The following is a 13,540-nucleotide window of genomic DNA, read 5'->3' as shown; positions in this document are numbered from 1 at the left end:
TGTGAGAATAAAAATAAATTTATTGAGTTAGTGTGTCCACAAAGTAATACAAAAAGACTGCGTTTTCTCAGAGACAGTGGACCAAAAAATAGCCTTATGCACAAGTAATGCTAGAAGGATCAGTTGCGACACAAACCAAAAGGGACTACCTGAGCTGAAAGCATAGCACGTCAAGTGATGGCCACTTACGGAACAGTGCATTTAAGGTTAAAAATTATTGGTGGTCTATAACTGACTCACGAATTTCACGTCGTGACGGAACAGCTACATCTCCCATGCTGTGGATTAATAGGCAGAGAGTTCTTTAAGAAACACAAAGCTGTCCTTAACTACGCAAATGAGAGTCTGTGAACCAAAAACAGATGTTTCAAGTTAAATACTAAAGTACAGCCGAAATTGGAAACCCAACGAGAAAAGACAAACAGGTTGCCGAGAGGAGAACAGTTAATGAGCAAAATAATCAAGGGTTGGATTCAAGTGGAAACAAATAAGTTTTAGCAACGGAACCTCTGGGACGCAGCGGAGAGAGACGAAGAAGGTATGGACAAGAAACTGGTGAGTTTCAGAACAATGACAAGATGATGTATTTCTTCCAGAGGCAATTGTAACCACAGAAAACGGTACATCTGCAACCACAGTATTAGACACGAGCACTCAATAGGTCGTAATAAAATGTTTAACAATTAGGGTGGAAACAGCAGCAAGGGAAATTGTGCACAAGAAATGGTGTATTCAAAAGAAAAAAGAAAAAAAGTGAGGGTTCAATATCTGACTTCCAAGGAAAAACAGTCGGTCATAGAATTGAGCGCCGCTTACAGCAACGCATTTCATTTAATGGGATATCATTTAACCCATACAAATAGCATCAACCATGAGATAAAGTTATTACCGGACTGACGTGTAATCTATTCTCGTCCGCACAGGATACCGCAAGCATAGAATCAAGCGTTGCAGCAAGAGACAGAAAAAAATTTCGAAGGCGATGTAATAGTTCCAAGTACTAGCGAATGGAACTTCCCTCTTATAATGACCCCTATGAAAATGGACGAGAGTGGTAAGAGGAAATGACAGATAGCAGCTGATTCTCGCCACTTAAATGATTGCTGTGTCAACACTGTTTTCCTTCTTCCACTCACAGATGAAATTCTAGATAGCTTGAGGAAGATAAAGTGTTTCTCGACATTAGATTTGGCGAAAGAAGACAACCAAATCTTACTCGACGAGAAGGACCCACAAAAACCAGCTTTCAGTACACCTTACAAGCATTATGAGTACAACCAAAAGACTACACCCAGTACGCTTAAAAATGGATGAGTGACGATGGTTTGCAAAGTTGATAAATTGTTTAGACGATGTAGTCTTTTCGGATCGTACCTACAGGAGCATAATTCCACTCTGACGCAAGCATTTGAAAGATATAGGCTGCATAGTTTGAAATTACAGATTGAAGAATGCGATTTTTACGCAAGGAAGTCACTTATTTGTAACATTTGTTGTCTGTAGATGGTTCAGTACCAGACCTGATAAAGATTAGTGCTGTAAAATAGTACCAATACTCACGTGGTCCAAAATGGTTGAAATTCTTTCCTGAGTTAATAATATATTAAACAAATATTTATAATTATTTATAAATTATTTCATCAGGAGAATTAGACCACTGCATGAAACCTTAAAGGATGCAGAAAAATTTAAGTCTGGCAACAAACAGGAGAAAACATTACGGTCGTTAAAAGAAACGATAACACATCCATACATACTGCAGTATCCGTATCTTACGGAGCGGTTCATTACAACCACCAACGCAAGCCAATTCACAGCTAAACTGTCATCTTACAACGTAACCTAGACCTGGAGCTAAGCTACAGATCAGTTAGACAGCACAACCATCTTTTTTGCTTTCACATTCGTTCTCTCTGCCAACTAACAACAAAACTGTGAATATTCACACCAACAGGTGACGTCAGACAGCCATTAAAATTATGTCAGCGGTCAAAGAAGACCACTTGTATCGGATGTTCTTCTTGATACAAATTGTGTATATGTCGCAGTACGACTGGCTGTTGGGCAGGATTGCAAGCTCTGACACATAAAGAGACTTCTCATGCTGTTTGCACACACGCTGTTTTATTCACCAAAAAGCACTGGCATCAAAAACATGAGCCCTGTCCTTCAGGAAGTTCTTAAATCAAGATCGACAATTGGCCACTGAATTCGAGATGTTTTCAACAAATGTGTGTCGAAAGTTCCTAGCAGATTAAAACTGCGTGCCGGACCGTGACTCGAACCCGGGTCGTGAATCGTTCTTGTGTAGTTCAACAGGTGTGTGTGTGATTTCAGTAATGAACTTTACTTTTATCTCGTTCAAAAAAAAAAAAGTTTGAGGTCCGAGAAGTTCGTGGACAGTGACTGTTTTGAAGCTGGCGTATATTTGAAAAACTAAGTTCATTGAAAGTGTCACTTCATTGTAGTAAGATCAAAATTCTGCAGCTGCCAGTCTAAATTTCAGCCTTCAGAAAGAAACTGCTATTGCGGAAGAAAACTTTGGCTGCTAAAGATATACGAGGGCCATGTTTCTTTCAAAGTCAGATCGCTCACGAAATGCAAACTACGAAGAAAATTAAAAAAAAAAGTGTTACTTGCAGCATTTAGCTACACCTTACAGCTATTTCTCTACATAATCGCTGTTCAGACTTTGACATTTGTCGAAATGTTGCACCAACTTTCCAATACCCTCGTCACAAAAAGCGATTTCTGCCTATTCTCTATGCTGGCCTGCAGCTCGTTGTTTGTGCCAAAATGCTGCTTCATAGCCCTTCATGAGAGCAAAGAGATGAAAATCAGAGGAATCTAAACGCGGGCTACTTGGTGGGGGATCAAAAACCTCCCATCGAAAACGCTGCAGGAGCGTCCTTGTTACAGCTGCAGTGTGCCTCCGAGCATTGCCATGACGGTGGAAAATGCCTGATGACATCATTCCTCTTCGCTTATTCTGAATTGCACTTCGTAGACGGCTTTCTCAAATTGTCAGTCACTGAACAAGATCATCGACTGGCACTCGCTTCCTTCCCTAACCGCCTGCATCATGAACATCTGTACGTTTCGCTTTGAAGTTCCTCCACCATTTCCTCACTTTGCTGTCACGCAAGACAGAAACGTTATGTGGGCAGCATGGAAATCAAGCGAGAACCATCAACGTGAAGAAATTGAATGACAGCAAGCATTTCACATTTGGCATGGGACTCTATTGTTCCAAGCATCTGTAGATGGGCCGGCCGCGGTGGTCTAGCGGTTCTGGCGCTGCAGTCCGGAACCGCGGGACTGCTACGGTCGCAGGTTCGAATCCTGCCTCGGGCATGGGTGTGTGTGCTGTCCTTAGGTTAGTTAGGTTTAAGTAGTTCTAAGTTCTAGGGGACTTATGACCTAAGATGTTGAGTCCCATAGTGCTCAGAGCCATTTGAACCATCTGTAGATGCTCGCTGTACCCTCAGAACGACGTGACGTGACGTGGTCGACTAGAGACACTGCGCAACACATCTGCACAAAGCTTTATTGGATTTTCCCTGTGGCTTTACTCTGATGAGCCAAAACATTACGACCACCTACTTAATAGCTTGTTTGTCCGTCTTTGGAATGAAATATATCACTGATTCTGCGTATCAGGGATCCGAAAGTTTGTTGGTAGGTTTATAGAGGTACGTGTCATTAAATGTCCACGCACAGGTCATCCAATTTGCGTAAATGACGGGCCGCTGATTTGAGTACGCTGTGATGGCGCCAGATAACGACCCTGATGGGTTCAATAGAATTTATACCAGGTGAATTTGATCGACGAGACATCAATGTTAGTTCGCTATAATGCTCCTCAAACCACTGTAACACGTTTCTGGCTCTGAGACACGGACCATTATACGCTGAAAGATGACATCATCGGCGAGGAAGATATGAAGCATGAAAGGATACAGGTGATTCGCAGCTGTCAACATGTTTTCGATTACTACCACAGGTCCCACGCAAGCGCACGAGATTGTATCCCGTGACATAATACTGCCCCCATCAGTATGCGTTCATGGCGCGCTCCACGTTTCGAACCGCCGTTCACCTTGATGATGGCGTTCGTGAAGACGAACATCGACCTAGTGTAGCCAACATGTGATTCACTCGAAGAGCCAACACGTTTCCATTGATCGACGGTCGAATCCTGATGGTCCCGAGCTCACTGCAGTCGTAATGGATTATGTCGTTGGGTGAACATGTGATCACGTAATGGTGGTCTGTTGCGGAGCGCCATGTTCAACAATGAACGATGAACCGTGTGCTCCGAAATACTTGTGCGTCCACCAGCATTGTGTTCTTTCGGCAGAGATGCCACAGATCACTATCTATCCTACTTTACAGGGCAGACAAACCTTCAAACCACACGGCCTGTGAATGGTCGTGGACGTCCAACTATTTTGCGCCTATTGGTAGTTTTACTGTCCCTCTGCCGGCCGCGGTGGTCACGCGGCTAAGGCGCTCAGTCCGGAACCGCGCGACTGCTACGGTCGCAGGTTCGAATCCTGCCTCGGGCATGGATGTGTGTGATGTCCTTAGGTTAGTTAGGTTTAAGTAGTTCTAAGTTCTAGGGGACTGATGACCACAGATGTTAAGTCCCATAGTGCTCAGAGCCATTTGAACCACTTTTTTTTACTGTCCCTCTACCCCTTTCTGTAGATGCTGTCGAGAGTAGGACGTGAACATTCGACCAGTTTCGCCGTTTTAGAGATACTCGTTCACAGGCTCTGCTTAATAATAATCCGCCCTTTATCAAAGTCGGTTATCTCAATGGATTACCGAGCGAGGTGGCGCAGTGGCTAGCACACTGGACTCGCATTCGGGAGGACGACGGTTCAATACCTCGTCCGGCCATCCTGATTTAGATTTTCCGTGATTTCCCTAAGTCGCTCCAGGCAAATACCGGGATGGTTCCTTTGAGACGGCACGGCCTACTTCTTTCCCCGTCCTTCCCTAATCCGATGAGACCGATGACCTCGCTGTCTGATCTCCTCCCCCAAACAGCCCCCTCCCCTCTCAATGGACTTCCCGATTTGCATCCCATATCTTCACTAGGGTGATCAATCGTCCGCGTCTGCTCCGATTACATACTTTTGTTACCGCTTCACGTGCCCACAACGCCACCAGGCGGCAGCCAACGTCGCAGTGGGTAGTGCTCATAATGTTTCGGTTTGTCAGTGTAAATTCACGATTTTCTCTGCTCTTCACACAGCTTCAGAAGACAATTTAAGCGTCTCCATATTAGCCCCTTCATAATGTTTCAATAAAATTTTACGTCATTTCAAATGCCCTTTAGCACATTCTTTCCGTGCATTCAAGAATCAACAGCTGAGTATGCTCCAGTCAGCCACAACTGCATACATTCGCTGAATTCATATTTGGTTTTTGTATTTTATATCCATGTATTGTTTTATTACGTATCTGTACTTCATATACCTTCCCCACACTTAATTATGTATTTCTATTGTACCTTCTTTCCCATTTCTACCGTCTTAGAATGACAGACTGACGTATGTATATCTAGTATGTATATTTAATTTTCATAACGTCTGGTCGTGGGTAAACTTCTCGCTGCTACTGTGCCTGCCATATTAGGAAAATTATTCAGTATCTCCCATGCGTTTTCTACTTGCACCTGAAGGACACAGATCTTATGCTCCTGCTCCTCTATTAACTTATTTCTGCAATATAAGCGCCCCAGGACACCCGCTGGCTCCTAACCAACCTAAAAACAAAATACTCCTAATAACTATAGTTATTAGTCTGTAAATAAAGTAAATACTGATGTAATGTTGTTCAGTACACGATCCTCAGCCACCAATAAAAATATCAGATTTTATACCTGTCGCATCATGTATAATGTGTTGTTTAAAATTAAACACCAAAAGAGTTTCACAACACAAGATCTTCAAAACTGTAGTAAAATTCTAGAGACTGCCAAGTCTCCAAAGTAAAACTATCTCTCCTACAGACCATTAGATCTATACACAGCCTATAAATATACGCATATTGTTACATTTGCATTAGATAAAGGTTGTGAATCATTATTGAGAAATAATGACATGCATATCAGTATAGGGAGAATGAAAATGCGCTCGACAGTTGTGATTGGGAGACAGTCTCCAAAGAATGATCAGCGCATGTGTATACTATTCAGTGGAATAATCTGAATGAATTGGTGAAATGATTAGTTTTCCTAATAGCTTAGGAAACGGCCGGCAGTAATTCACATATAATGAAATAATACCTGTTGATGAGGAATTTCCCAAAACATTGATTATTGCTTGAAGTTAACTATGGATGTCGAAAATTATAAGGTGAAAGACATAATAGCAGAATGAGAAGTTGCAAATGAGAACGTTCTATCAGTTGAAAGACACCCACAAAGGGCACATGTCGCAGGTTTGGAAACATTTCAGGTAATTACTGAGTGGGATTTCGCATATCGAATAGCACACGCTGGGTGCTTCGAACAGGCAGCAAGGAACCATATTCAGTTTCAGAGGAGAACTGAATATACGGGCAAAATTATGTCACGGATATAAGCAAAGATAATGAAGAAAGACCGAAACTGTAATCTGGTGGCTTTATTAAAGCATCCAACAACAAAAATCGACACCCGTCAAAATTTTTTTGTAGTCTTTGCTTCATATAATTCCAAGCGAAAGTTTATTAGCACAAAAACTCGAAAACTGCACTCCAACACCAAGCCTATGGACATATTGTAAAATTGAACCCTTATATCAAATTCATTGCTCATAACTTTAACCCCCAAGCTATTTCTTGTAATAGCATAGAATTTTGGCTTTGAGGGTATTTTTCCATCGCGGATATGACGTCTTAATCAAAATGGTGGGTCATCATAGTATGTAATTTTTCAGCACTAAGGCTGATGCATTCTTTCTCTCTGCAAAGCCGTGGCAGACCCTACAGCGGGAGGCATGCCTTATCATGAGTTGCCTCTGTAGCGGGAGCATGAAACCATACGTTCCACTACTGAGTTGACCAGGTCGCTTTCCCACAGATGTCAGTTAGCTGTACCACTGGACTTCTCTCTTGGTCATCCAGCCAGTAGCTGGAAATATTGGCATAATGTGTTCCTGAGATGTAAGATGTGTGAGCGTGTGTGTGTGGTTGTGTGGTGTGTGTGTGTGTGTGTGTGTGTGTGTGTGTGTGTGTGAGAGAGAGAGAGAGAGAGAGAGAGAGAGAGAGTGAGAGAGAGAGGGAGAGAGAGAGAGAGAGAGAGAGAGAGAGAGATTTTGGAAATACTGTAATATTTACAAAATTTTTTTGAAGATGACGCCAATTTTGCACAGTTTAGGTGACACTTGTGCTTGTGATGTGTGTGTAAATGTAATATAAGTACAGCAACTGATAAAAACCTTTTTGTTAGGTAATGCAGAGGTTGAAGTACTGTATTGTCACTCATTTTGGAATCTGACATAAAAATTCAGATTCTTCTGAATAATTTGTTAACCTGCTGCATAACATTTTCATACTTTTCAACATACCAACTACAGTGTGACTAGATGTTTCATTTCATAGTCTGCTAAAACACTAGGCTGTGTTTTTCTGTTTCGTTTTAATGGTAGGTAAATTACTACGCTCTCGTGGGAGGAGAGGGCAGAACAGTGAGGTAAGGGCGTGGGGAGGGGGGAAATGGGAGAATTTGGACCTTACCTAAGAAGTGGGCGTGGATTACCGCCATCTTGCATTGTGACATCACGTACAAAGAAGGCTGGTTCAAATGGCTCTGAGCACGATGGGACTCAACTGCTGAGGTCATTAGTCCCCTAGAACTTAGAACTAGTTAAACCTAACTAACCTAAGGACATCACAAACATCCATGCCCGAGGCAGGATTCGAACCTGCGACCGTAGCGGTCTTGCGGTTCCAGACTGCAGCGCCTTTAACCGCACGGCCACTTCGGCCGGCACAAAGAAGGGCAACACACATTTCACACGCTGCGACTGTTTTTGATACAGAATCTACATTTTATTCTTACTAATGCAGCTAAACGATAGTAGTTTTCCGGCTGTTTGTTTGTACAGAGAGACATTTGCCAGTCGTTACAATGAGCGTGAATCCTCTGCAAGTGTTCTTACACTTTGCAACAAGTTTTTCTTCACCTTTATAGGTGAACCACTCATTCCTAAAATTCTCCCAATAAACCGAAGTCGACCATTTGCCTTCCCTACCACAGTTCTCACATGCTCGTTCCAACTCATATCGCTTTGCAACGCTATGCCCAGGTATTTAAACGACTTGACTGTGTCAAGCAGGACTCTAGTAATACTGTATCCAAACATCACAAGTTTGATCTTCCTACTCATCCGCATGAACTTCCATTTTTCTACATTTAGGGCTAGCCGCCATTCATCACACCTACTGGAAATTTTGTCTTGTACCTTTCTATAGTCACTCAATTTCGACATCTTACCGTACACCATGACATCATCAGCAAACAGTCGCTGATTGCTGCCCAGTTTGTCTGCCAAATAATTTATGTATATAGAGAACAACATCGGTCCTATCACACATCCCTGGGGCACTCCTGACGATACCCTTGTCTCTGATGAACACTCGCCGTCGAGGACAACATACTGGGTTCTATTATTTAAGATGTCTTCGAGCCACTCACATATCTATGAACTTATTTCATATGCTCATACCTTCGTCAACAGACTGCAATGGGGCACCGTGTACATAAACAATGCTATAACACCTATCTTAGGCATGCGAAAAGCTGCATTTCCATCTTACTAATTCCTGGGTTGAGAATTATGTCCAAAGTTTTACTTTCTAGTAAGTCTTGTATTCAAGCACAAAGCTGGTCTGATATACAGTAAGCTTGTACTTTTTGCACTAGGCGACAGTATGCCACTGTATGTAAAGCATTCTGAAAATCAAAGAACACAGCATCAACCTGGGTACGACAAACAAGTTACTGTGACACAAGTGCCTTCTACACTTGGTAGTTCTTCCATCACGCCAAATACTTGAGGGGTATTGGCTCTAATGAGAGCCACACTCTTTTCCATGCTGTAAGACCTGATTTTGACTATATAAATACTCACGTGACTACTAATTGATATTATTTTTAATTTATTAGTTACTTGCATTTTCTCGTTGGGGGACAAGCAGACAGTAGCCATTTTGCCGCTGGCCCTACCTGAACCCAATGGAACACCTTTGGGATGAGTCGACTTCGCCCCATACCCAACCATCCAACATCACTAGCTTCTCCAGTTTTGGTTCTTGAGGAAGAATGGGCTGCTGTTCTTCCACAGACAGGAGATGTGGTCTCCGAGTAAGTGTTATATCACGAAACGTGTAAGGTACAAAAAAAAAAAAAAAAAATAAATAAATAAATAAAAAAAAAAAAAACAAGCTGCATTCTGATTGGGAGATGATGGACGAAATCTTATCGTGTGAAGAAAAAGCTGCTTCTTTTGCGTCACAGGTCACTCAAAATGGCCCTCATACAAGGTATGTTTTTTTCGCTGCGGAACTGCCGAAAAATCACTGCAAAAAAAGTAACAAGAAAAGTTCCACCGTTCCGGACTCAGACCGCCCAGTCTTGACCGACCGACAGACCGCCGTATCATCTTCATCCAGTGGTGTCATTTGAAAGCGGTATGGAGGGGCACGCCACCCTCCCGTGGTATAGGTAGCAGGAACGACGTGAGGCAGTCGAAAGCCTCACAACTAAGAAGAAACACAGCTTAATGTAGGCAAAACAGTGTAAGGCTATTAGCCCTTCGAATCATGAAACATGAAAACCAAACCTGCAACATGGTTCTCAAGCCTAATGCGAACGACAATGACGACGACGGCGACAACCGTCTGTTGTCGGCTTTGTAGACCTAGGAGCCGCTAACTCTCATTGACGTAGCCCATCAGTTGGCATCACGAAGCTGACTGGATCCATTTCCATTCCTCTCACTAAGGAAAAATCCCTGTTGGTATCGGTAACTGAAAACGGTTCCTCTACATCGTAATCAGCAACAGTGACCGCTCAGTTACGGAGGCGGACCTAACCAGTCTATACTATGTGATCGGTCTCACTGAAAGCATTCTCGGTATACTGCCGTGTCATCTTAAAAAATACTTAAAATACTGAAGTACCACAAATAGTCAACCATATAACCATTCCTCCTCTCTTTATACCCACCGATGTTACTTTAGGGCCAATAGAATCTAATAAATGTTACGTAAGTGGTCTAGTAACAGAATCAGGAAAGCGATATATTAATGCAACCACACCTCAGATAACATCTCTTTGCACTGAGGGAGGCAGCTGATGCTCGGCCAAAACGTCGCTACATTTTAATATTTAAATTTTTATCTTAGATGGCGCGTCAACATAACCAGAATGCCTTTGATGAGATTCACACCGGCCGCGGAAGCCTACGCATTTGTATAACTGATCGATTTCAGTCCATGACGTGTAGTTTAATGCGTATAGTATAGACGATGATCCCATGATGGTGTTACAAACTTTCAGGGATGAAGGGTAAATGTATCGATTTGAGCTAAGGGATCCTGGTTCGGAAACGATTGAGTCGAAAGCTATAATCGGATATCGTTCTCATACCTCTGACGGTGGATTACGTGTACTGGTATTGCTTTTGCCTAGAGTGCTAATACAGCTTTCAGAGGTGGTAGCGTGGACGTAAACAAGGTAAAAGATTCCTAGTAAACATGAGCTCTAAAATACTAAACGTAAGAGCTCGATTACTTGTTCATCTTCAATACTGTGAGAGACATCTCTCTAACTGCAAGTTCTTTCAATTATATATTTTTTGAGGAGGTAGTATCAACCACAACAAGAAAAATACGTCCAGTAGAAATGGGCTCTAAAATGCATGCTCTAAGAGCTATGAGTACTTGTTCACCTTCGCCTCTGTGAAAAACATCTCTTCTACTGGACAAGTGCCCACATCTCTTAAGGTACGCATTTTGGACCCCATATTTACTGGACATATTTTCTTGTTTTGGTCGATATTACTTCCTGCAAAAATGTGAAAACCGAAGAACTTCCAGCTGAAGTGCCTACTCTACAGTCTTGGCAACAACAATACCGGTACATGTATTCCACTGTCAGGGGTATCAGAACGGTTTTCGATTATAACTTTTTACTCGGTCGCTTCCGGATCGGTATACTTTATCTCAAATTGATACATTTACCCTTCTCCATCGTCGCTGAAAGTCGGCAACATCATCACGGAATCACCCTGCATTATTTTAGGAGGGTGACAGCAGAAATGTATCACATCGAAAGGTACAATATCTACTGGTGTGTAAGTCTACCTATGGACTGACAACAACGTTATTTTTTATATCTCTAGTTACTCACTCTATTAAAGATCAGGTCGTTGGTCTGGCAATGACAACTGCTTTTCGCGTTACATAACCAGGAAAAACTGTTCGCGGCAGAGGTCACCCGGCGGAGGCAACCAGCGCAGTTGAAGATCAGGATTTTCGGGCGCCGTCCCTTTCTCCGCAGGAAGCCGCAACCGCTGATTCGCCGGGAAGTACCGCTATGACGTCAGTAGGCTGTGCTGGAAGCTATATGCGCGGAACCAGTGCTCCTGTATTCAGTTCAGTCTGTGACGCCGCTGTCGAAATGGTAAGCTGCCCAGCCTTGCTTATTATATTTGGTATGGACTTACTTCGTGTTTATGCATTGACAGACATTCTTCCAACGTCTAACTCCACAGTCTCCAAGCCTGGCTACTACGACTATCGTATTAAAAATTGATCACATTGACTTCCAGCCGCGTCATTTCAGACTTCATAGCAGATCAGTCTTAAGACACTCCTTAGACGTCATGAGTTGACTTTTTCTTAAGAAGTGTGGGAATGGAAGGAGCAAACGACTTTTCGCAATCCAAAATAAACAAGAGGATGATCATCTGAAATTCAAATTGAATAGGCTGTCGGAGGAAGGGAGGGAGGGATGGTATGAGGCATGGCCTACTTGTAAATAGGTGCCATTATTAGTCAGAGTCAAGTGGGTGGGACTGGGGACATACACGTTTAGATTCCCCTTGTGTTGGGGAGGACAATTAGATATTTATATCAGTGAACTTTACTAAGAAGTATCTGCTTATGTCAAGTGAACTTAATCAAAAAATCACGCAGTGGTTAAAAATAAGTACCTTACAGAATACTGCAGATATTTTAGCAAAATAAATGGCGACATCATCTTCAGAGCGAAGAAATAGTGTGACTCTCCTTGTAGGATACACTGTATCCAATTACCTATCCAGCTGTTCTGTATGGTTGGAAGGTCCTGCCATTTATGCCGAAGATAACCTTCTATTCGCATAGGTTGCTGGGTGGTAATGTTTCGATTTACAGGTACACATTTCAAAAATTTGGTTATTTGCAGATTGTCCAGTGCCAAGGTTGCTTATACACGTGGGCAAGTGTGGTCGCCCCCTCCCCTCTCCCCCCCACCCCTCTTCACACTAGTTCGCATGCAATGAGAAAAATGTAGTGTAATCAGGTGCTTTTCTTTCAAGAAAACGATTAAAATTCATTATTACACAAGTCTGTAACAGTGCCGTAAAAGGATCTTTTTTATGGCTGCTTACAAGTCATCTCTGTCTTTCAAAATATAAAATATTAAAAATACACCATACCCTAATTCGAGATCTCCTCGCCTCCTCCCCCTCCCCCATGTACAAATTATCACATGAAAGCCCTTTTGCCCGCATCTCGTGGTCGTGCGGTAGCGTTCTCGCTTCCCACGCCCGAGTTCCACGTTCGATTCCCGGCGGGGTCAGGGATTTTCTCTGCCTCGTGATGGCTGGGTGTTGTGTGCTGTCCTTAGGTTAGTTAGGTTTAAGTAGTTCTAAGTTTTAGGGGACTTATGACCTCAGCAGTTGAGTCCCATAGTGCTCAGAGCCATTTGAACCATTTGAAAGCCCTTTTCCAGTGCTAACTTAAGGATTTTTCTAAGCAAACTGGAGACTGTTTTAACTTTTATACAATGTAAATACTAGTTTCATACTACATAAGAACTTCAGTGCTGAACTTATAGACAATATGGAAGTAGAATGCCTCGTACTATACTTTCGACTCTGACTTTTGCAGTAAGAACACAGGAAAACTAGTATACAGCAGTCTATAGCATTTTAATTAATGTCACAATATTAAATAGTTCAAGTGTGTAAATGTTTAGTAATGGGATCTCAGGCAATGAAGCTGTATTACGAAACAACTGAGGAGCACACAGATATGCAAGAAATTTAGAGCCATTAACATACTTGCCGTACAATAACTTATTCAGTTGTTGAAGCACTGTCGGTGGCAGGAAGTGTATAATGTAAACACTTAGAATAATAAACACAATGCATTCATATAGACTCTTCTTAAATTTTACGAAAGCTACTTCCCACTAAAGTACAAAATACAAAACCCCAGTTGTGGCAAGTAGTGGCAGGCAGACAGTTTGGAAAATACAGAACATCAGGATCTC

At 42.4% G+C, this 13,540-nt stretch overlaps 1 protein-coding gene across 2 annotated transcripts in view; it reads left to right on the top strand.

The window, feature by feature from the left end:
* LOC126183311 (activating signal cointegrator 1 complex subunit 2 homolog) overlaps window positions 1-13,540 on the top strand; it is a 110,231-nt gene that overhangs the window by 67,472 nt on the left and 29,219 nt on the right. Inside the window, exon 1 of one of the 2 annotated variants that reach the window (XM_049925160.1) lies at window positions 11,566-11,683. The exons of the other annotated variant lie outside the window; for it this stretch is intronic. Within the exon in view, the coding sequence (XP_049781117.1) occupies window positions 11,597-11,683 (87 nt within the window). The 5' untranslated portion in view covers window positions 11,566-11,596. Of the gene's footprint in view, window positions 1-11,565; window positions 11,684-13,540 lie in introns of those variants that run through there. 2 annotated transcript variants of the gene reach the window in all.

Source organism: Schistocerca cancellata, chromosome 4 (assembly GCF_023864275.1).
Source record: "Schistocerca cancellata isolate TAMUIC-IGC-003103 chromosome 4, iqSchCanc2.1, whole genome shotgun sequence".
NCBI lineage: Eukaryota > Metazoa > Arthropoda > Insecta > Orthoptera > Acrididae > Schistocerca > Schistocerca cancellata.
This window is presented reverse-complemented; position numbering and strand designations above follow the sequence as displayed.